This window comes from Halichoerus grypus, chromosome 12 (genome assembly GCF_964656455.1).
Source record: "Halichoerus grypus chromosome 12, mHalGry1.hap1.1, whole genome shotgun sequence".
Classification (NCBI taxonomy): domain Eukaryota; kingdom Metazoa; phylum Chordata; class Mammalia; order Carnivora; family Phocidae; genus Halichoerus; species Halichoerus grypus.
Window position 1 is genome coordinate 88,750,372 of NC_135723.1, and position 25,576 is coordinate 88,775,947.

A 25,576-nucleotide genomic window follows, 5' to 3' on the forward strand; every position below is an offset into this window, starting at 1 on the left:
AAGGAAGTACATAGTGCTGATGGAATAGAAGGTTACTTGGTAAAGAAAAAGTCACAATTAACCCAGTAAGATTGTGTGTGTATATGTGTATGAAACAAACGTACCAGTAAAATTATTTTTACCTTTAAGTATCCTCAGTGACTAAGTATGGGGAATGCAAATAGTTATCAAATACAGTCCTCAAAGAGTTTCAAATTTTTTAATGTATGTGGTTTTATTAATTTATATGTTTTAAACCTTTCTAAGTGATAGTATTTCAGATCCCTAGAGTTTGAATCTAATAGAAAGCAGGAATATATATCTGAAGTAAAAAAAGGGAACATCGGACTTGATTTCAGTTTTAGGAGCTCTTTAATCATTTCTTCTATAGGAAACATAATTGGGTTGAAATATAGAATTTTTTATCAAATGCCCATTTTAATGTGCTCTCTTGAATTACAAAAAAATAAAAAGGCTTTAGAGAATTAGCATAGAAGCAGTTTCAGATCCAATAAAAGAGAAAGTTTCAAAACTTTTATCTTTTACAATTGCTCGCTATTGGATGCTGCCTAAATAAACAGCTTCAGGAAAAAAGGCTTTCTGTGAATAGGTAAAAGTAAAATAATTTTCCTTATTTAATTTGAACTTGAATGTCATTTTTACATTTTTATGTGTTTTTCTTTCCTTCTGTGTATTAGGGCAGAATATGAATACCAGTTGACCGTGCGCCCTGACCTCTTCACAAATAAACACACCCAGTGGTACTATTTCCAAGTCACTAATACCCAAGCAGGAATAGTCTACAGATTCACTATAATCAATTTCACTAAGCCTGCTAGTCTTTACAATCGGGGTATGCGCCCACTCTTTTATTCTGAAAAAGAAGCCAAGGCTCATAATATTGGCTGGCAGAGAATAGGAGACCAAATCAAGTATTACAGGAACAACCAGGGACAAGAGGGGCGCCATTATTTCTCTCTTACATGGACATTTCAATTTCCACACAACAAAGATACCTGCTACTTTGCTCACTGCTATCCATATACTTACACCAACCTGCAAGAATATCTTTCTACTATCAATCATGACTCAGTACGGTCAAGGTTTTGTAAAATACGCGTCTTGTGCCACACGATTGCTAGGAACATGGTGTATGTTTTAACAATCACTACTCCCTTCAAGAGCACTGACTCAAGAAAACGAAAGGCTGTGATTTTGACTGCAAGGGTACATCCAGGAGAAACCAACAGCTCTTGGATCATGAAAGGCTTCCTAGATTATATTTTAGGAGACTCAAGTGATGCGCAGTTGCTTCGGGACACTTTCATCTTCAAGGTGGTACCCATGCTGAATCCAGATGGTGTGATTGTGGGAAATTATCGTTGTTCCTTAGCTGGACGAGATTTAAACCGTAATTATACATCTCTCCTGAAGGAATCATTTCCTTCTGTTTGGTATACCCGGAACATGATCCGTAGGTAAAATAAGCCTCAAATTATCTCTCTGCTTATTTAGTAAACTTGGTAGTGAGATTTTTGCTCCCACCATCCCATTCATTTTACTCTAGCTTTTAAGATAGCTTAACTGATAGTTTAACTATAGCTACTTAATTTTTTCCCCATTCTTTCCACTCTTCTTTCTGGCATTATGCCACTGGATTCACTAGCCTTTTCTTAAATAATGAATAAATTTCTAGAACATTTTAATGGCTTTGTGAAACTAATAGTTAAATTTGCTTATCCCAAATCTGGTTACTTGCTAAAGCTAAAGGTAACACTGATGTTTAGTTTGGGATGCTTGAATCTCTTACATGTGAAAATTCTATCTCACAGGGCCTCCTGGCACTATGTTGATCATACATTGCTCTATGATGAGCCTTTTTTTATTCAGTTTTTAATTTTAATTCCAGTATGGTTAACATATAATGTTATATTAGTTTCAGGTGTACAATATAGGGATTCAACAATTCCGTACGTTACTCAGTGCTCATCATGATAAGTGTACTCTTTATTATGATAAGTCTTTTGACTATCAGGATACATAGTTATTAAAATATTAAAATAAAACTTTGATGAATTATAGTCTTATTTCCCCCCCAGAAAAAAATTGAATAGCTTTAAATTTTCCAAAGAATCCAGGTCAGTAAATGCACATAATATTTAAATATTTATTGAATGGGTGAATTCTTTAATAGATTCAGGTGATAACAATCAGAAATTGGCATGTGCTAGAGCAAAAAGATTTAGAGTCACAGAACCGCATTCCAAGTCCAAAGCCCCTTAACCTCTTTGGCTAAGAGTGTGGAGTGGAGTTAAAGTATCAGATTGGAATCCTGCTGTGTCATTTACTAACTGTGTGTCCTTGAGCAATTTAAAAACAAATCTAAACCTCAATTTTCTCATCTATAAAATGGTAATAATAATACTAAACTCATAGGCAGGAGGATTAAATGAGAATATTATTATTAAAGTGTCCAGAATAAAATATGGAGCATTGAAAGCTCTAAATGTATTCAGTGTTAGCTCAGATATAAAAAGAAAAAAAAGTTGTTGATGAATCAGATATAGATGTAAAAACTCTTTGTAAACTCTTTAGGATTATTCAAATATTTACAACAATAAGTACTATTATAGAGAGTGTCTATGTCCTGATCCCACTTTGTTACCAGGGCCCCTAGTGCAAGTACAAGGACCCTGTTTCAGGGCTGAGGCCCTCAAGGATACCTCCAGCCCCTCAGAGGAGCTGACAGGCTTCAGAAGCACCAAGAAGCACGGCACCAACCATCTCAGTTCAGTCTCCACTTTCACTTCCACGTTAATTCTTTTATCTGCTTAGGCACAGAGGGAGTGAAGTGCAGATCCCCTCAAAAAGGACTGAAAATTCTTTGTTTTCCTACCCCTCAAAGATGTGCACTCCAGGATTCCCTGTAGTTATCTGAGAAATGTTAAGTGATAAAAGATTTTTAAAAAACCATGACTTCCTTATTTTTCTGGGGATGGCAAACAAGCAAAAGAGAGTGAAGTGCAGTGTGGTATCCTGGACTGGATTCTGGGACAGAAAAGACATTAGTGGCAAAACAAGTGAAATCCAAATAAGGTTGGGAGTTTAGTTACTAGTGGTGTACCAATGGTGGTTTCTTCATTTTTGACACTGTACCATGGTTATGTAGTGTGTTCACATTAGGGGAAACTGGGTGAGGGGTCTATGGAAGCATTCTACTATTTTTGCAAATTTTGTGTAAACTAAAATTATTCCAAAATGTAAAAAATATATATATATAAGAAAGGAAGCTGATTAGAATATAATATCTACTTAGTGCTCTTTGACTTTAAGGGTCCCTCGTCCAACACAAGATGGATTATAGGCCAAGGCCCTTTGGCTTGTCTCTATGGAAAATACTTTAAATGTCTCCATTCTTCTCAGATTGCCTTGTAAGAAGGTTAAGGCAGGAATCCAATCAGTTAGTTTCAGAAAGACTTCCAAGAGAGAAAACTACCTTAATGCAATTAATCATAGTTAGGTAAGTAGAATAAGAAGTCACATATGTGTGGGAAGGCAAGCAGCTGTAAGTATATCTAAGATTTAGTATATTTAAAGAATAGGAGAATAAGAAAGAGCAGATTTTAGCATAGGATGCTTAGTATAAGATACTTAGAATATCTTAGCCTGTGGGTAAGAAAAAAGACCCAAGCCATTTCTCAAGTGATTTAAATTCATGTAAAATTAGACCCTTTGGAAGTAATGAGATATCTTTGGGAATTACTGAGTTTATTTTGATTTACCTGTAAGAAACTGAAAGATCATTAAAACTGGGGAAATGTTGGCCAAAAAATGTTCAGCCTATTTCATATTTAAAGCCCTAACTTGATAATCTTGCTTTATAATCCACTTAGTTTTCTAAAAACTTGTAATGATCATTTAGTGGCTTTATGTCAGTCTTATATTATCAATTAGAATTTATTGGGCACCAAATGAGAAAAGGGCAATCAATTAATACATGTAACAGACCTCACTGTGGGATTTCTCTATAGTTTAAAGAAGTATTATTAGTATAGTTTATAGTCTAGTTTAAAGAAGTATTATTCCTAATAGAAGCTATGCTTTGAATATTTTGATTTTAGGTTTTAATATTTTTGTTATAAAAGTAATACATATCATATTACTACAAATATCATTGCTAACATTTTGGTATTTATCCTTCCAGGTATAACAAATAGTGTATGTAATATTGGTTATTTAAGTAATATAATGCATGAAGTTTAGAAATATGAAAAAAAGCAAAAAATGCCTGTCATCTTACCACTTTAATACCACTTTTTTTTTTTTTTTTTTTTTTTTTACCTTTTTAAAGCCTCTCCATTAGTTATTTTCATCAATCAGTTTGGGGGGGCTTATTTTTTTTTTTAAGATTTTATTTATTTATTTGACACAGACAAAGCAAGAGAAGGAACACAAGCAGGGGGAGTGGGAGAGGGAGAAGCAGGCTTCCCGCTGAGCAGGGAGCCCGATGCGGGGCTTGATCCCAGGACCCTGGAATCATGACCTGAGCCGAAGGCAGACGCTTAACGAGCCACCCAGGCGCCCCAGGGCTTTTTTTTTTTTTTTAAGATTTTATTTATTTATTTGTCAGAGAGAACGGCAAGCAGAGGGAGAAGCAGTCTCCCCGCTGAGCAACGAGCCCAATGCGGGACTCGATCCCAGGATGCTGGGATCACGACCTGAGCTGAAGGCAGACGCTTAACTGACTGAGCCAGCGTCCCTGGTGGCTTATTTTTTATTGCTTCAATATTCACTGAGTGCCTAAGTTATACAAGCTAAGGATTGTGCTCCTAAGAAATGTGTAATAATTTCCTTACTTATTAGAAATTTACCAGAAAACAAATTCAAACTTTGGTACAATTTTTCTCAAAATAATACTTACCACTTTAATCAAGGGTTGTATAATAATTGGCTTCAGCACCAGGTTGTCAGGTACTCAATTTTTAACAAATATTTGGGTACTCTTGTGCATAGCACTGTTCTAGATGATTTGAAGCAGTTCTTACCCTTAACAAGATTAAATATCAAAAATATGAAAACTTTCCAAGGCAAATGTCCAGCAAATGGTACCAATATTATGTGCTATAGGAATTCAAAAAAAGAAAATCTGTCGTCTTGACTGGTTAGGAAGTGAGACATGAAGTCAGCCTTGAGGGATGAGGGGCAGTATTTGCACTTACGGAAATGAAGAAAGAAGGTATTCTAGTCAGGAAGAATCTCTGTGAAAGCTAATGGGCAAAGTAGGAGCGAGCTGTTCTCTTTATACGATGGAAAACCAGAATAATAAAGCAGAGGATCCTACTGGAGAGTCTTGGGAGTAAGGTAAATTTTGTCCTTATAATGGAAGGTAAGCATTCGTATTTTATATATAGCTAATAGGAAATTATTGTAGATGTCTTAAAATTGTTAATATGCGGTATGGATAAGAGAAAGAAGTTGAAAGTGAGGATATAAGAAATTCTATTTATTTGGATATTAGACTTGTAAATCCATAGAAAAATGCAGAGGTAAAATTTGGTAACTCGTTTAGTAACTTCTTTTTTTTTTCTCGGTAGATTGATGGAGAAACGAGAGGTTATTTTATATTGTGACCTTCATGGCCATAGTAGAAAAGAGAACATCTTCATGTATGGTTGTGATGGTAGTGATAGATGTAAAGCATTATACCTACAGCAACGAATCTTCCCACTTATGCTGAGCAAAAATTGTCCAGACAAAGTAAGACCATTTAAGATGTTTAACTTTTCCTTTATTACATGTTGCCCCTGTGAGACTGCAGAATAGATCACCTTATTCAGTAAACTGCTTTTTTATTTAGTTCTTTTGACTGCCTTATACAGTTGACCATAAAAAAGCAACTACGTGGAATGTTTAGTGACCAGTAATTTGAAATGTGAAGGAAAAAATGCACCTTATCTTACCACCATAGCTAATGATCAAAGACTGTTTTCCTGGGCGCCTGGGTGGCTCAGTTGGTTAGGCGACTGCCTTCGGCTCAGGTCATGATCCTGGAGTCCCGGGATCGAGTCCCGCATCAGGCTCCCTGCTCAGCAGGGAGTCTGCTGCTCCCTCTGACCCTCCACCCTCTCATGCTCTCTCTCTGTCATTCTCTCTCTCTCAATAAATAAATATCTTTAAAAAAAAAAAAAAAAGACTGTTTTCCTTATAAGGGCAGGAACAAGGCCAGGATAACCACCCTTACCTCTTCAATTCAGCCTTATGCTGGAGGTTCTAAGTGCTGGAAGGCAAGAGAAAGAAAGAAAAGGCTGACACTTTTGGAATAAAGATGACATGATTGTCTTCATAGAAAATCCAAAGCAATGCACCAAAAAACCCTCCTAAAACTAATAAGTGAGTTCAGCAATGTCCTATATGACAAGGTCCCCCCTCAGAAATGAACTACATCTCTATATCCTCACACTGAACAATTGCAAACCAAAACTGAAAACGATACCATTTACTGTAGCTTCAAAATAAATAATTGTGACTGCAAAGGAATAACACAAGGGAGTTTTTTAGAGGTGATGGAACTGTCCTACATCCTGATGTGGTAGTGGCTACACAAATCTATACATGTGTCAAACTCACAGGATGGAACACAAGTTAATTTTATTGTAAATAAAAAAATAGCAAAAACTTTTTAGAGAGACTGACGTTATAACAATCTTTCAGGACAGCTTTCCAATGATTGAGCTTGTAAAAGTAAAGCATCCTTATTTTATTCAAAACATCTACATTAATTTTATTCTTAAACATGTTTAAGTTTTTTAAAGTATAAGAGCTTATCCCAACAGAATCAAGAATGCATATGTTATATATAAAAAGTAAAATTTATTGCCAGTGTTCTCAAATCTGTACTTCTGAGAAATGAAAATATGTCATCCTTAAAATGAGTTATTTCCACTGGTTTGGAAATAAAAGCAGCCCCTGAAGCTTTGGAGAGAATTACTGCATTTGCACTACTTTCTCATTTTCAACGCTACTTCCTAAGAAAGACATTGTACTCAGAAAAACACATTTTCTCATTTTTATTTGCTTCTTTTTAGTTTTCATTCTCAGCTTGCAAGTTTAATGTTCAGAAGAGCAAAGAGGGAACAGGAAGGGTAGTAATGTGGAAAATGGGAATCAGAAACAGCTTTACCATGGAGGCTACTTTTTGTGGATCTACCCTGGGTAAGACCAAGTGTTCTCATTCATGGCACTCAGAGCTTTAAACCACTAAATTAAACTTTTAGTTTAATTAGGAAATATTTTTAGTGTGAGATTAATTACGTGGACAATTTGATAGTGGGCACTTCCTTCCCACTTAGATACATGCTGGTGTCCAATCGCTTCTATATATAGGCTGAACAAACTACCACTCTGTATCTCCATCTCATTATTTCCCTTTGTTTAGAAAACAGTGTTAGCATATAGGTAGAATACCTAACTGGTTATTTCATGAACTAATCTTTAATTGCTTGTTTTCGTTTTGTCTTTAAGGAGTCCTTACAGATGACTTGTGATTTCAAGAAAAAGCAATGCTCATACTTAAAATATCAGGATAGAAATGTTTTTGGTGGATTTGCTATTTGCAAGTCAAAGTAGACTGGGTTTGTTGGGGGTTCTTTAAGGGGGTCAATTTATATTTTAATGGAAGCACTCGGTTCCTTTAACTAAAAATAAAAGTGTGCTCTCTAGTTCCATTTAAGAAATCTTTTAGTCACATCTAGTTTACCCTTGGAATACTCCATACTAAGAAAATTGTTACATTTTTAGAAAATTTATTGACTCAAAGGAAAGTGCTAGAAATCCACACGTATAATTTGTTTTTTAAAGCACCTTGAAACTGATATAACACTATCTATGATGATGAAAACATTAAAATATTTACCCAAGTTTTTCACTAAGTGATTATGAGTGTGTTTGTAACTGGTAACCAAATATTCCATAATTTCTTACTAAATTTTCTTCTGCCTTACAACATAGACTAATACATGTTAAGTCAGCTTTGATCCAGGGGTGGAGAGGGAAGGAGGATAAGCAGCGAGCTGTTAGATGACCTGCCCCAGAGAAGAAAATCCAAAGGACAGCTATAGAATCATATCAGATATTTTGTTTATTTATACTCTCTGTTTTACAATTTAGGCCTACCTATTAAGGATGAATGATGAACTCATCCTCAATGGTGGATAAACTTCTTGATGTTTTAGGTAATAAACGGGGCACTCATTTCAACACAAAAGACTTGGAGTCAGTGGGATACCATTTTTGTGATTCTCTCTTGGATTATTGTGATCCAGACCGAACCAAGGTAAGCAAAGTCCATTTGGTAATGTATCAAACTCAAGTTTATGAGATAATATAACCTAACTAAGGGCCTATGGCAGTTTTTATTCTTTTAGTATCCTAACAGTGTTTGAGGTTTCTAGTACTTGATGTCCCCCTACCTATTGTTCCAGGTGTCTATAAATATTTAGTTTAATTAGGAAATAGAGTTAATTTGTAATTAATTTATCATTTTCCCCTAGTATTATCAGTGCTTGAAAGAATTAGAAGAAATGGAAAAACATATAAACTTGGAAAAAATCCTTGAGGATTCAGATACTTCTCTGAAAGAAATGACACTGGAGCTAGAGTCTAGGTAAGTCAAGATGGTGGATGTAACATAATTTGTGCTGTGTTACTGTGCCCTTTATAGTAACAGGAGGATATAAAATTCTCAGTCTCAACTGAAAATCCCAACTATAGGTGGAGGAAAAGTTTTTCCATGCACTTTACTTTGGCCCAACTTCATTAAGACTTCAGTTATTTATTCAGGTAATATTAATTGAACACCTACTATGTCCTGTCCATGAAAGACGTACTCAGATTGTTTTTGATGCTAACATTACCCACAGAGGATTGACACATTTATAGAGATGCCACATACATACTCTAACTTAGCGAATAACAAATGCAAAACTTAATGCTAAGGGAATGTTGTTGGAAGAATGAAGGTACTAATTTTGTACGGTTTCCTATAGGAAAGACAGAACAAATGTTTGATTCTTTTCCTTTATTTATAAATTTTCAGACCTTGCATTAGTGCCCCTGCAACCTCCAGAGGTGACTAATAAGTTTGTTTGCAGATGGGGAGTATCATTTTGAACTCCTGGATTTGTTTCTATTTGATGTGTTCCAATTTCAGCCATTGTTCTTCTAATACTCTGAGATGCCTAGAACTATGACATCTACGCTTTGTAACATTTACAAATTTATTTGTAATGTTTACCTTTGTAAACATTCTTCTTATAATTAGAACCATTTTTACCATTCCAATAATAGGATAAAAGCAACAGTTAAAATTTTAAAATGCCACCAAAATATTGTTATTTATTATTATTTTTATACTTACAATATAGATTGTTAATAAATTAAACACTGTAAATTTAAATAAAATATAAATATAATAATTAAAATAATTTAATAATTATTATATCAAAGTTATTTTTTGTAGTAGCCGAGGCTCCGACAGTTCAGAATCCAATGAGTCTCAGACTTATCTTCTCAAGTTAACTTCTCAGGTATGATTGAGAATCTCTGCCTATGGTATGGATATACTAAATAGGTACTCTTCTTACTGTGACTAACAATCACACAAAAATATGCTTGCACTTATGTAGTTATTGTATAGCAATAACTGCTGCTTTCTGATTATGTGACATATCTTTAAATCACAGAATTTTCTATCCTTAGGATTTTTAACACACTTACTTTAAAGATCCAGACAGCTTACTTCTCAAAAGCCACACCACTTGTTAATGAGAGTTGGTAGCCTAACATACATCACCTGACTGCAAATTCAATATTCATTTATTCTTTTATTTAACAACTATATATTGAGCTTCAGCTATGTGTTGGCGATAGAGCAGTGAACAAAAAATGAGACAAAAATCCTCTTTCATTACTTATATTCTAGTTGGTGGAAATAAAAAATGAGAAATAAGTAAAATATATGATGTATCAGGTAATGGTAAGTGCCTAAGGAGAAATTAGAATCAGAGGAGAAGTAGGGAGTTCAGGTGGTACTGAACGTTTATGCCCCCACCAAATACATATGTTGAAACCCTAACACTCAATGTGATGGTATTAGGAGGTGACTAAGACAAACTAAGACACCGCTCTCTTAGTACCAAATGTGGGTGCTGCTGTAACAAATACCTAAAAATGTGGGACTCACTTTGGAATTTGATAATGGGTAGAGGCCGGCAGAGCTTTGAAGTGCATGTTAGAAAATGCTGATGTTGCCGCGAAGGAACTTCCAAAGGTGATTCTGGTAGGGGCTCAGAAAGGAAAGAGGGGGAGCGAGTTTCCATCTTCTTAAAGAATACACAAATAATCACATACAGAACATTAGTAAAAATATGAATATTAAAGGTAATTTTCATGAAGTCTCAGAAACAAACATGCTACTGGCTGATGGAGAAAATTTTAATCCTGACTATAAAGAATTTGGCTGAATTGTGTTTGTGTTCTATTGTTTTATGGAAGGTAGAACTTGTATTATTTGGGATCCATCACCCCATCCTTCTTTTCTGTTTCTCCCTTTGGGAATGTCTGTCCTATGCCTATCCCACTACTGTATTTTGGAAGCACATAACTTGGAGTGGAATGGGATGGAATGAATGCATTTTTCATGAGAGAAGGACTTGAATTTGGAGGGCCCAGGGACAGAACGCTATGCCTGAATATTTCTATCTCCCCCAAATTCATATGTTGAAATTATAATGCCCAATATGATGGAACCAGAAGGTGGGCCCTTTGGGAGGTGATTAGGTCATGAGGCCAGAGCCCTCTGAGGGGGATTCGTACCTTAGAGCTCCAGAGAGATCCCTAGCCCCTTCTACCATATAAGGATACAATAAGACATCTGCAGCCCAAAAGAGAGCCCTCACGTGACCATACTACCACAATGATCTCAACCTTTTCCCTGAAGAACTATGAGAAATAAATTTCCATTATTTTCAGCCAACCACTCTGCAGTATTTTGTTATAGCAGCTGAATGGAATAAGACAGATGTATTAGTTTTCTATTGCTGAGTAACAAATTACCCCAAGCAGCAGCTTAAAACTTTTCAGATACTTATTATCACACCATTTCTGTGAGACAGGGATTCAGGAGTGGCTTTGCTGGATGCTTCTATCTAAGGTCTCTCAAAAGAGTGCTGTGAAGGCATTGGTCAGGCTATGGTCTCATCTGAAGGCCTGAGGAAGGATCCACTTTTAATCTCACTTACATAATTGTTAACAAAATTCAGTTCTTCAGAGGCTTTTGGGCTAAAGACCTTAGTCCCTTATTGGCTGTTGGCCTTCAATATCCTATCCAAAAAGTCGTTGACAAATTCAGTGGTGTCAAGTTTTGTCCTATGTTTTTTCCTAAGACTTTTATCCTTTTAGGTCTTACATTTAGGTCCTTAATATATTTTGAGTTAATTTTTTGTATTTGGTGTTAGGTAAGTGTCCAATTTCATTCCTTTGCAAGTGGATATCCAGTTTTCTGAGCACCATCTGTTGATGTAATAATGTAGAATAAATTATTCTTTAATTGTGTATAAAAATGCAATTGATTTTTTTGTGTTGACTTTGTATCCTACTACATTGCTGATTTAATTTATTAGTTCAAACAGGTTTTTTGTGGAATCTTTAGGGTTTTTAAAATATAAGATCATGTCATCTACAGAGATCATTTTCTTACTTTCCCATTTCAATGACTTTTATTCAGTTTTCATGCTTAGTTGCTCTGGCTAGAACTTCCAGTATTGTGTTGAATAGAAGTGATAAAAACAGACATCCTTGCCTTGTTCCTGATCTTAAAGGAAATGCTTTCAGCCTTCACCATGAACATAATGTTAGCTGTTGATTTTTCGTACATGACTTTTCTTGTGTTGAGGTAGTTTCCTTGTATGCCTTGTTTGTTGGGATTTTTTAATGGTGAAAGGGTGTTGAATTTTGTAAAATGCCTTTTCTGCATCAATTGAGATGATCATGTGGCGTTTTTTCCTTCATTCTGTTGATGTGGTGTTTTACATTGATCAACTTGGTATGTTGAGCCATCCTTGCATTCCAGGAATAAATCCTCTTTGGTCATTGTGTACAGTCCTTTTAATATGCTACTGAATTTAATTTGCTGGTATTTTGTTGAGGATTTTTTTGCATTAATGTCATAAGAGATGCTGGTCTTTAATTTTTCTTTTTTTTTTTTTTGTAGTGTCTGTCTGGCTTTAGTAGTAGAATAATGCTGGCCTCATAGAATTAGGACGGGTTCCCTCCTCTTTGGTTTTTTTTAAAAAGTTTGAGGACTGGTATTAGTTCTTTAAATGTTTGGTAGAATTCTCCCAGAAAGCCATCAGGTCTAGGGTTTGTTGTGGGGAGGTTTTTGATTTACTGATTCAGTCTCCTTACTAGTTACTCATCTGTTCATATTTTCTATCTCTTTGTAATATAGTCTTGCTAGGTTTTGTGTTTCTAGGAATTTGTTCTTTCATCTAGGTTATCTAATTTGTTGGTACATAATTTCAATAATAAGTCTTAATAAATTTTAAAAGATAGCTGTCTTACAAAGTATCTTCTCTGATCACAACAGGATGAAACTGCATTAATAACTGCTTTTTTTCTTTAAATGTATTAGTCTCTTAAATTATATGGAAAACAAAAAGTGCTCTTTAAAACCATTGTTACAAAAATATACTAGCTTTTATAATTGCCTGTGTTGTTACCTTGAGATCTTTATTTCTCTCTACAGATTCAAGTTAGTGTCCAGTGTCTTTTCATTTCACCTTGCAGGACTCCCTTGAACATTTCCAACAGGATGTGCCTAGTGGTCACAAACAAAAACTGAGGGAGTTCATCTAGGAATGTCTTAATTTTTTCCTAATTTTTGAAGGACAATAATGCCATTTTTTAAAGCACTTTGAATATGTTGGTGCACTATCTTCTGACCTCCAAAGTTTCTGATAAGAAATCTAATAATTTTTTTTTTAAGATTTTATTTACTTATTTGACAGAGAGACAGCAAGAGCAGGAACACAAGCAGGGGAGTGGGAGAGGGAGAAGCAGGCTTCCTGCTGAGCAGGGAGCCCGATGCAGGGCTTGATCCCAGCACCCTGGGATCATGACCTGAGCCGAAGGCAGACGCTTAACAACTGAGCCACCCAGATGCCCCTCATTTTTTTTTTTTTTTTTGAGATTTATTTATCTTAGAAGGACAGAGCTTGCGAGAGGAGGGGCAGAGGGAAAGAATCTTCAGGTGGACTCTGTGCCAAGCATGGAGCCTGATGCAGAGCTCAATCTCGACTCTGAGATCATGACTTGAGCTGAAACCAAGAGTCAGGCTTAACCAACTGAGCCACGCTGGTGCCCTGAGAAATCTATAATCTTATTGAGGATTCTTACATGTAACAATTTGCTTTTCTCTTGCTACTTTCAAGATTCTCTTTATCTTTGAAAGTTTGATTATAATGTATCTCATCATAGGTTTTTGAGTTCATCTTACTTGGGAGTTCATTGAGCTTCTTGGATGTTTACATTCATGTCTTTCATCAAATTTAGGGAGTTTTCAGACATTTTTTCTTCACTTATTGGCATTTCTGGATTGCTGGTTTCTCCAGTTCTTTAACGCTGGGATGTATGAGGCAAAAACAAAACACAGGATCTACTCACCATCCTGCTGCCCCTCTGCTCTACCCCTCACTGGTCTGCCTTCTTCCCACTTTTTAGAGCCTCTTATGTTTAATTTCTATATAATACCCAGGGGTTTATTTGTACTTAGAGGAATAGAAAAATACTACCTGGAACTGGAAGTCTCAAGATAGTTTTATGTCCACATATATACTGTCTTTGATGTGTTAAATATTGATTTTAAATATGATTCTGTTATTTAGATAAAAAACAAGAAAAAACACCTGAAAACAAAGAAGGAAAGAAATTCTACCATAGCAAGTCATCAAAACACCAGAGAAGAGCAAGAGGTATGCATTGATCTGGTTATTAACAGTTTTTGAAAAAAATGGTTGCAGGAGAATGGCAAGTCATTTCTTGTTACAATTCCTATGCCCTAATTGTTTTCCCCAGGAAAAGTTAATGATTACAACTTTGCTCATATTATTTGCTATTTATAAAAACACAAAAGAACCTTGATAGATGAGAGGTGGGTTTTATTAAGGTACTGTATTTAAATTGTACTTAGTTTACTCTGAAAAGTATTTGAAGCATCTTACAAAGATACGTCTAGGATAGAAATTAAAACTAAGAAAGCTAATTAAAACGAAGAAAAATTAAATGGCCGTACAAAAATGTGAGAAGAGATGCTGCTGCGATACTGACTTCCATCATGATAGCATGAGGAGCTCTGCAAATCCATTCACCAAGCAAAAATTGGTGAACCCCCCCCCACACACACACACAACCATTTAAAGGTTCTGGAAATTGTCCTAAGGGCAGACAGCAAATGAAAAAAACATCTATCTGTGAAAATCTACTAAAACTTGGTAAAAAGAAAACAGCAAGAGCCTGTGGTATTTGAATCAAGATCCGCCCCCCCCCAATCCAGTGAGACTGAAACTCCACTCCTGACTAGTGTGGCCAAGAACACAGGGCCCCCTCTCTCCACAGATGCTATCTTCCCAAGGAGGGCAGGGCATCAGTATTTCCTAGGCTGCCTCCAGGTCCCTGTTGTTGGGGCGAAGTTCCAGGTGAGTGCAGCCAAGAGGTGGGGGCTCCTTTCTTCTACCCAGGCCCCATTCGTGAGACAGAGATTCTGCCGGGAATGCTACATGACCTATTTTGGCCCCAACTGCCCTTGCCCTAGCTTGTAAAATGGGGATTCCACCCCAAAGAGGCCAAGAGAGAAGGCCTGAGGCTACTGCCCTCTTTCCACCTACAGCTCAGCTCCTGAAGTGGGTGTCACTGAGAGAAGAGGGCCATTGTCCCCACCCCCAGCTCCAGAGACACTCAGGTCAGAAATTCTGCCTTTGGGGAGAACCAGACAAAAACAGATAGCTTTTTTTTTTTTAAGAACTTTTTATTTTGAAAGAATTACATAGTCACAGGAAGTTGTAAAGAAATGTATGTACAGGAGCTCTCCTGCATCCTGTACTTCTCCTCCAGTGTTACCATCCTGCATACATTATACCATATCGATGCCATGAAACTGATGCAGAGCTTATTCACAGTTTACCAGTATGCATGCACTCATTTGTGTGCAGTATTCCTCATAAATTTTTAATTCCAGTTGAGTACACTGTTAAGAGTAATATTGCATATTTTTACAATGATACCTTATTTTTGTTTGTAAATTGTGCAGTCTAAGCAACATGGGTATGCTTGGGAGAGGGTCAAGATTATAAAAAATTTGGGGAAACTAATCAATTTCAGTGTGTTAAGGCATTTACAGAACCCAATAACCAAAGTAGATTTTGTTTGGAGGGATTATTTTTAAGTGTTTTGTATGTAGATTTTGTGAGACACATACTTACTTCTCATAAACATATCCACAGAGTGGTTTTTTCATGTAAAATATAATAAATTCCTTTATATTAAATGTTTATATATTTTTCCCTTCCTTGATTGGAGCTTCAAATTTTTTATGAAATCATAATCTATATTTAATGTTGGATTTTCCACTTGGAAAACAATCATTTGGTCATTTGAAAAGGCTGCACACATTATAAGTATGCTTATAAACTAATAGGAGTTCTTAGCCATTGATCTTGAAACTTATTTTCTAATCTTGGGCAAAAAAAGTGAACAGTATCATCTTAACTGAGTTCAATGCCTGAGGAAAACTTAAATTCATGCTCTGAACTATTTCTTATTTTAATTGTTTGTAAGACATCCATATATCCCAAAAATATTTTTAAGTTATTTTAAAGTATCTTAGTTAACTTTATTTCCTACCGGACATGCTCAATAATTGATTTGGAAGACTTTCAGCAAAAACAAGTATAGATTACCGTGGTTAGAATTAGGAGATCATGTTCAAAAGGACATTGGCCTGGTGATTTTCAATAGGATGAATGTAATAGTTTATTGTGGCTTACAGCATCATTTCAATCAAGGAAAGAGGGCTAAAAATGACTGAGTTCATCAAATCAGGTCTTATCACAAGTGAATTTCTCCAGCCTAATTTTACCTCTTGTCTCTCCAAATTCTAGTGATTATATAATGTTACTTTTAACTTTGTATAATTTTTTATAGAATATTTCCTTTCTCTGTGCCTTCAAGTTTTGATTTTTTATAATTTCATTTTCGTAATGATTATATCAAATTTTTTGCTCCCAAATTTATCTACAAAGAAGGGAATTTTAGTTTTTAACTCTATTTCATAGTCCACGTTTTTTTCATAGCCCACTTTTCATCATGAGTTGATATGCATAACATGTTGGCAAAAAAATGTTGACATTTGCAATATTTTTTTCCTTTCCATTGCCCTTTTGGAAATTTCTTTATAATATTCACATACCACAGATGCAGAAACAAAAGTTTTGTAACAAACTAACTTTTTAAACAAAGTTTGGTCACATGATTTGTAGACTATTCAGGATTTGTTGTCATAAATTCTACAATGTTTTATGTCTCATTTAGTCTAGCTGGGTCATTATTGACAACTTCTTTTTCAAGGTAGAAAGCAATGTGTATGCTCTTACTCTGGACTTTGACAAGCTATGAGAAAATATTTTTCATCTTTTTTATTTAAGTATAGTTTTGTAATCAGTTATACATTTTCACACAATTTTATGTATTTTTACTCATTTCATATTCTTACCTTCCTACATCTTTATTCTCATTTAAATGAGATTGTAAGCATACTTTTGTCTCTTTCTCATTGTCTCATTCTCAAATTCTATATGAAGTAAAAAAAATTTTTTAACTCCCTTTAGTAGTGCCAAAATATCAATATTTTCTTCTTCTCATTGCTGCAGGAGAAAAGTAGTGTTATGAAAGGCATTAGGAGGTTCTGATTTAAGAGAGATTTTTGTCTACTCTAAACCTATGATGATAAAATGAGAAATGTTGAAAACTATACCAAGGATGATATATACCGCATTTTCATGTTTATAACATAGTATTGTTTTCCTTTTGGTTCTGTGTTCCATTAGGCATGTGATAAAGGACATTTAGTGCAAAGACACAGAGAATCAAATTCTGATGTGAAAGGTAATGTTCTGCTTCTACCCTCCCTAAACAATTCATTCATTCAATGAACACTTTCTGTGCCACATCTTTGAGGTTTCCAGCGTGCCTGGTGCTAGGGATATTAAGAAGTATACTATACCATTTCTTACTCTCAGGAGCTCATCTTTTAATAGGGGGAGAAAAACAAATTAAGTGCAGTGTTACAGGTGCAATGCCAGTAGTCTAGACTGGGTTCCTAGAGAGCACGAGGAAGGAGTGGTCAACTACACTGGAGGGTTGGAGTGAGCGGTTCATGGACTTGATGCAGATCTCTGATTTGAGAGGTTTTTCCCCAAACAATATAGGGATTTTATGTTTTAGAAACCATCTTGGTCCTCTCGTTTCTTAATAGAGGATGAGCCCAGGAGAACAAAATTGTGGACTATTCATTTGCTTCTACTGGAATCTGCTAAGTTGGATATGAATTTGACTCTCTATTTGCGTTACTCCCATCCAAGTACAAACCAGGCCCAACCCTGCTTAGCTTCCGAGATCAGATGAGATCGGGCGCATTCAGGGTGGGATGGCCATAACTCTACTTGCTATACTATAAACTATACATTTATACCACACTTATTTCCAAAAAAGGATTTGAGATAACCTAATTAAAATATATATATACACATGTATATATATCCATTTAGTTTATGATCTAGCAGGCTAACTAGAAATAGAAATGGGAACAAGAACCACACCAAGGAAAGAGGAAAATTCTATTATAACTAATATGGTTAATTGACTTGAAATTTAACTACTTTCTCATAGTGATCATATAAGAAAATCACTTTTTATATATAACTTTAATATATTCTTCTGTTGAAAATTTAATATCAAAAATCAGAACTGAAAAGCATTTTAGACCTTTTTCTACGTCTGAGCACATATACTCCATGTTAATCACAGAATGTTCATGTTGTTTTGCAGCCTACATTTTCATTTAAAATTACAGTATATTATAAACTTCTTTACATATGTTATTAAATGGTGGCAAAGTATTCCATTGTATTAGTGAACCTTAAATTTAGCTACCTCCATTGTTAATTTTGCTTATTTTCTGTTACAATAATGAATACCTTATAACTCTATTTGTGTATATTCTTATTTATGATAGATTCCTAGAAAGGAATTGCTGACCCAAAGGGTATGAACATTTTTAAGACTTTTACAATAAAGAGCAAAAATGCAACAAAAATTCATATTTGAGAACTGTTTGTATTAATTTATTGAGCTAAACTACATGTTATTTTCTAGCCTTTTTTGTTTAGAAAAATAAAAAATATGAAGTGTAAAAGACTCAAATATTTTCATGCTACTAATGATCTTTTATCATATTTTCTAGATATAAAGCCAAATGTATCAGATGATTGTATATTTGATTATTTCAGAAGACCATTCCCTAATCAAGGTTTGGGTGAGTAAACTAGGACAGTAATGAGTGCTCACAAATCATCTGAATGTGAGTTATTTAACCATATGTATCTGATCAAGATTTACATGTAAGAAACTAGATTATCTAAAAAACCAATAGCCAAGGAGAAATTCACCTTCCCAGAAATTTGTGAATCTCAAATTTTTATTTTTCTCTCTAGCTCTAGAGAAGCCAGTAGAATTTCATCATATGTCAAATTGCTTTCTTGTAATTTTTACCTAGTCAAAAATAAAAAAATACTCACCTCATTGTCTAATCTCTTCACTCCCATCTCATGAATCCTAAAGAGGAGAGAAGCCCTTGAGAGTCCTCTAGCCTCACCTATTCATTCCAGGATCCAGCTTCATCCAGCCTTTGATTCACTACACTTGGTGACAAGTAGTTTACCCAATTGCCATACAGTTCATTCCATTGCTAGAGAGCTGTAGCATTGAAAATGTTCTTTTTATGTTAAGCTAAAAACATGTGTCCCTGTAAAGTTCATCCACCTCTTTAATTACACAAAACAAAAAGTGGAATAACCTTAAAGGTAAATATTTCTGACAGACTCATTTTCCCTGATTCTCCTTGAAAAATGAGAACAAATGTAATGCCTCTTCCAAGATAGTATTTTTTTAAAGCTATCCTGTATTTCCCTGAAACTTTCCTTCCATTCTTTCAGCCACCCACAATACAGCATGATTCAAGTCCTTTTCCACCTGATTTTATTCTTTCCTGTCACTGTTCAAGCTTGAATGAAACTGAACACAGTATTACAGATGTCAGCTTGTAAGTGTACAATAAATCATCACTCTCATTTGCTTCTTTCTAGATACTAGTTTTCCATTAATGCAGCCTAAGGTTGCATTTGTTCTTTTGGAAACTATCCTAAAGTATTGATAAATTCGATTTGTGTATACTCAAACCTATAAGGTTTTGTTTTCATTGTGTTGCTGCTTAGTGTCTCCTCCATCTTCTGCTTCTTCAGTTGGTATTTTGGTTCAGTGTCCTGGGCCTTAAATTTATTCTTGCTAAATTAAATCATCTTAGATTCAGCCTTTCATGAACTCTTGATCTTGAGTATGTCATGTTGTTGTACTCTCTATTTATATGTATGCGTATACAGATGGACATGTCTATATATACATCTGACCTCTTGTCAAAGCTTTAGACTTATATTTAACTATCTCTTAAACATCTCCAGAGAGATGTCCCACATATCCAAATTCAAGTTCATCTAATTCTACACTAAGTGCTGTTCCTCTTGTATTCTCCATAACCTTGGTAGCAGTACTATCTATATAACCACCCGTTTCAAGCTAGAAACATGACAGTTACCCTTTTTTCTCCTTTCATTTCCATCCCTCAGATTCCGTCAGCCACTGAATCCAGTGATTTTTGCCTCAGAATCTCTTTATCTCCATTTTAACTGTCATCATTCTTTTCAGACTCTTATCACCTGTTTACGAGATTTCTAATTGGCTTCCTTGCCACCAATATTGTCTTCCTAATTCCACTTTTCATACTACCATAAAAGTCATCAAAAACACCAATCAGATTATGTAAAACAACGACCTAAAGACTTTCACTAATTCCTAGTTTCCTAGCAGGGTTTGAAGTTGGCACAGTCCTAAGATTTAAAAAAAAAAAAAAAATTAAAAAGAGAAAGCCTACAAAAATTTAACTCTTACTTTTGAAATAATTTCAAGGATAGTATGAAGAACTCTACCTAATATTTCCCCCAATCCATTTTTTTGCAGACATCATGTGTCTTTATTCCTTAACAACTTCAACATATATTTTCCGAGAACAAGAACACTGTCTTACATTAAAATCAGGAAATTCAACTTTGATACAATACAAAATGTAGCAATAATGTCCTTTACAGCAAAAATCGCATTTATTAAGATTTTTTTTTTATTATTATTTGAGAGAGAGAGCAAGCAAGTGCACAAGCAGGGGATAGGGGTAAAGAGAGAGGGAGAAGCAGACTCCCTGCTGAGCAGGGAGCCCAATGTGGGACTTGATCCCAGGACCCTGGGATCATGACCTGAGCTGAAGGCAGACGCTTAACCAACTGACCCACCCAGGCGCCCCAAAAATCACATTTAAATGCCACATCCCTTTATTCTCTTTCAGTTTGAAATAGCCGCTTAGCCTTTCTTTGTCATGCACAGCCCTGGCATTTTTGAAGATCATGAGCTTGTTGTCTTATAGAATGTTTGGTTTTAAAGTTTTAATGCACGCGAGAATTACCTGGGAAGTTTATGGAAACCCCAGCTTCTGATTCTGAGCTGGTCTTTGTAGTCAACCCCTGAATCTACATTTTTTATAAGGTACTTAAGATAACTCCGATGTTGGCTGGGGCACCTGGGTGGCTCAGTTGTTAAGCGTCTGCCTGGGTCATGATCCCAGGGTCCTGGGATGGAGCCCCGCATCGGGCTCCCTGCTCTGCGGGAAGCCTGCTTCTCCCTCTCCTTCTGCCTCTGCTTGTGTTCCCTCTCTCGTTGTGTTTCTCTCTGTCAAATAATAAAATCTTTAAAAAAATTTTTTAAAAAAGATAATTCTGATGTTGGCAATTTGCAGACCATACTTAGTAACTCACCTCTTCGGGAGCTATCCTGAGAGATGGTGAAAGGCCAAACAGTTAGGACCTAGCCCATCAAACCCTTCTTCATCCACATAGCTTTCTCTCTTTCGATAATCTGTTTAAAAGAAAAAGATTTTTTGACAACCACTTGCTACAGCATAGAAACCCAAGTTATGTAACATGATGTACAAGACTTCCAATGAACTGGCTCCTGACTACCTCTCCAGTCTTACCTCTTGCCATTCTCTGCCTTTTACTTTAGACCTCAGCAAAGATGATCTTGTGGCCTCAGAATGTATGTCTTACCACACTATGCCTTTGCTCCTGCTGTCTTCTCTGCCTGAAACATAATTCTCCCTCTCTTTAACTAGAATAGCTACTCATCATTTATTGAATTTTAGTAAGATTCATATACAGCTCATTTCAAGAAGAGTTAGTTAGAGTGATAATGATATGCACAAACTGCTCTGATTGTTCAGAGAACAGGATCAAATCCAGCCTGGAAATCTCGGGGAATGTTTTCTTGAAGGAATTGATCCTTAAATTATGATGCAGCCTTAAATGACAAAATTGGGCACTTAGCAGAGAGCAGAGAGTCACTTCCTTGAATTCTTAAAAAAAAAATTTTTTTTTCTGTCAGTGGTTTTGTGATCTTATATGTAAATTCTTTCCTTACTTGAGATACAATATGTCTGGGACTAGAAATAACTCATTCAGAGCCTTTTGACTTCTGTCATCTCTTACTAATATTTATTCTCCCCTTTCTACAGAGAAGAAAACTCTATTTGATAGAAAGACAGAAGCAACTTAAGAGCTGAGGGATTCTGCTCTTTGTCATCCATCAGGATGATTATTATTAAAATAATCCCAGCAGAACAGATTTAAACATTCTGTGATATATATTCATTCTGAATATAGCTAAGTAAAATTTACATCTTGTTGTCAATATTTATTCATATCTTAACTTGGTATTTTAACCTTCCTGACACTGTTCTTCTATGTCTCAACCACGCTCTTACCAGTCTTTGTTATATAATCTCCTTATCATGTTTGTTCATGTTCTTTTAAAAATCTGATGGTTATCTGCTTCCCAGAAGGCTCAAGTTATACTGTCAGGGATTGTGCTAGATACTAGGATACAGTGGAAATATAGTCTATTCTCAGTAAATAGAAAGAGTGACAAGTAAAGAGACAACAGAAATATAATGGGATCAATGCTACCTGCTGTGTTATGGGATTATACAGGAGTTGTTTGGGGATAGGGGAGGACCAGAGAAATTACCTCAAGAAAGGCAACTGTTAGGATTCCAGGGGCCAAAATTTTTTTTTTTACCAAGATCTGAATCTATTAAGAATTAAGACAAAAAGACAAAATACTAGCAAACTGAATCCCACAACCTATTCAAGGATTGTGCACAATGACCAAACAGAATTTATCCCAGAAATGCAAGATTGATTTAACACATGAGAAAAGTAAACAATGTAGACTTCCAGGGAAGATGGTGGAGTAGGAGGATCCTATGATCACCTCATCCCGTGGATACAACTAGATAACACCTGCATCAGAAAACGACCCAAAGACTGGCAGAACAGACTCCTCATAGCTAAATGTAGAGAAGAGGACACATCCTTGTCCTACCCCACAAGAGGAGGGTAGGAAGGGCAGAGATGAGGTTGGGAGCTAAATAGACTGGTGGGACTATTTGCTATAGGGAGGAGTGCCACGAGTGTGGAAAGGAAAGAGTACCAGACCCTCACACCAAGCACCCCAGGCCTGGAGAACTTGCAAGAAAACAAGAGGGGCATAATTTTGAGAGTTCTTACAATCAGCAGGGCCTAATACCTGGAACTTTAAAAATCAGTGGGCTTAACTCTGGGAGAGCCAGGTGGGCAACAGGAAACTTCAGTCCTTAAAGAAACCCCACCCTTACAGAAACAGCACAACAAACAGCCCCACTGAGCTACAGCATGAAAACAGCAGTTTGAAAAACACATGGGGTATTCAGGAGGGAGATTTGTTTACTTACCTCAGAGCATGTGCTAGAGGGACAGGGATCTTTGGGATACTTCTCCAGGAATGAAAGAGCTGGCAGGTGCCATTTCCCTACCCCACCCCTCAGCCTAGACACATGGACGCCTGTGGGAAACAGTACAGTGCCAACACTCATGACCTAACTTCCTAACACTGTGCCCCACCCCACATTCTCCTTCAGACACAACCCTCCAAGCAGGCCTTAGCTCCAAGTCGTCTCCTACAGCAGACCTGCACAAACCTTGGTAACACCACGTGAACTGCCCCTCCAATATACCATTGGCAGGAACCCACCTAAAGCAGTTCCACAGGCCTGAAAGGGTACATGCAGCTACGACAGAGACCAGCACCACTCCAAAGTGACTCCTGCACACACCAGTCCACCTGCAGCCCTACCAGTGGGCTGGGACAGACATGTAGTCTGACAACAGGCCCCACCCACCAACCAGAGCTTCTCAGACAACGACACAGGATAAGTGTCCAGCAGTTTGGTACTATAGTATCTCTGGCAAATGCCTGGTGTGACTCCAACTCAAGCCCAAAGCAGTCCCAGACTAGCACACTAACAACACAGGATCAAAACCCTACCCACAACAGGCAAAAAGAGACAATGCAGGTGACTGGACTGGAGGCAAAAGTGGCTCAACCATAATAGTAGGGTGCACAAAATACAAAAGATGAGACACCCCTTAATTACCAGGTTCTGGTGAACAGGGGACATTGCATTACAGGGCACCACAGAACCTCTTCTTCATAGGCCACTACTTTGAAGAACAGGAGACGTAGCTGACTTTCCTAACACCTAGAAACAGACACTGAGAAATATGTTCCAAATGAAAGAAAAGGACAAAATCACAGCAAGAGAACTAAACAAAATGGAGATAAGTAAATGCTTGATAGAGAATTTAAAGTAATGTAATCACAAAGATACTCACTGGACTTACGAAAAGAATGGAGGACCTCAGTGATACCGTCAACAAAGAGACAGAAAACCAATCAGAGATGAAGAACTCAGTAACTGAAATTAAAAATACTTATTGGGGTCATGTAGTTGGAATAAATACTAGACTAGAGGAAAAAGAACGGATCAGTAACCTGGAGAACGGTAATGGAAAGCAGTCAAGCTGAACAGGAGAGAAAAACATAATAAAAATCGAACTTAGACTGAGAACTCAGCGACACCATCAGGTATAATGACAGTTGCTTTATAAGGATCCATGAAGGAGAAGAGTGAGAAATGGGAGCAGAAAATATATTTGAAGAAATAGCTGAAAACTTCCCAAATCTGGAGAAGGAAACAGAAATCCAGATCCAGGAGGCACAGAAAGACCCCAACAAAATCAACCCAAGGCGGTCCACACCAAGAGACACAGTAATTAAAACTGCAAAAAGTAGTGATAAGAGAATGTTAAAAAGTAGCTAGAGAAAAGAAAACAGTTACATACAAAGGAAACCCCATAAGGCTATCAGCTGATTTTTCAGCAGGAATTTTGCAGGACAGAAGAGATTGTCATGATATATTCAAAGTGCTAAGAGGAAAAAAATAATACTCTGGCAGCCAATAATACTCTACCCAGCAAGGCCATCATTCAGAATAGAGGGAGAGATAAAGAGTTTCCCAAATAAAAGTTAAAGGAATACATGACCCCAAAGCCAGCCGTACAAGAAGTGTTAAAGGGGAGTCTTTGAGGGAAAGGAAAGACCATAAGCAGGAGTAAGAAAAGTAGGAAGCACAAAAGCAATAAAATTGTATCTAAAAAAATCAGTCAAGGATTTCACTAAATAAAAGAATGTAAAATATGACACCATATACCTAAAATGGGGGAGGAGTAAAGAATGAGTTCATAATTAAGCAACCATCAATTTAATATAGACTGCTATATATATGTTTTATACAAAACGGTAACCACAAATAAAAAAAATTGTGATAACACAAAAAATAAAGAGAACGGAATCCAGGTATGTCACTAAAGAAAGCCAACAAACCATGTGAGAGGAGAGTCAGATAAGAAAGGAACAGAGAAGAACTACAAAATCAACCATAAAACAAGTAACAAAATGGCTATAAGTACATACCTATCAATAATCACTTTGAGTGTAAATGGACTATATGCTCCAATCAAAAGACATAGGGTGAGGGGGTATAGCTCAGTGGTAGAGCATTTGACTGCAAAAGACATAGGGTGACAGAATGAATAAAAAAGAAGACCCATCTATATGCTGCCTACAAGAGACTCATTTAGACCTAAAGACATGTGTACATTGAAAGCGAAGGAATGGAAAAACATTTATCATGCCAATGAGAAAAGAAAGCTGGGTAGCAATACTGACATCA

At 36.2% G+C, this 25,576-nt stretch overlaps 1 protein-coding gene and 1 long non-coding RNA gene across 3 annotated transcripts in view; one reads left to right on the plus strand and one right to left on the minus strand.

The window, feature by feature from the left end:
- AGBL3 (AGBL carboxypeptidase 3) overlaps positions 1 to 25,576 on the plus strand; it is a 63,193-nt gene that overhangs the window by 18,091 nt on the left and 19,526 nt on the right. The window contains exons 6-14 of the mRNA XM_078059592.1: positions 678 to 1,457; positions 5,574 to 5,736; positions 7,065 to 7,191; positions 8,211 to 8,311; positions 8,529 to 8,641; positions 9,497 to 9,563; positions 13,932 to 14,006; positions 17,136 to 17,193; positions 18,551 to 18,622. Coding sequence (XP_077915718.1) covers positions 678 to 1,457; positions 5,574 to 5,736; positions 7,065 to 7,191; positions 8,211 to 8,311; positions 8,529 to 8,641; positions 9,497 to 9,563; positions 13,932 to 14,006; positions 17,136 to 17,193; positions 18,551 to 18,622 — 1,556 coding nt within the window. The remainder of the gene's footprint in view (positions 1 to 677; positions 1,458 to 5,573; positions 5,737 to 7,064; positions 7,192 to 8,210; positions 8,312 to 8,528; positions 8,642 to 9,496; positions 9,564 to 13,931; positions 14,007 to 17,135; positions 17,194 to 18,550; positions 18,623 to 25,576) is intronic.
- Positions 18,404 to 23,293, minus strand: LOC144379601 (uncharacterized). 2 transcript variants are annotated; one of them, XR_013442885.1, is made up of 3 exons: positions 23,237 to 23,293; positions 21,225 to 21,324; positions 18,404 to 20,249 (listed from the first exon to the last, which is right to left on the minus strand). It is a non-coding gene; the product is annotated as an uncharacterized LOC144379601 (long non-coding RNA). The 2 variants fall into 2 exon arrangements; XR_013442884.1 differs by having other exon boundaries at positions 18,404 to 21,138.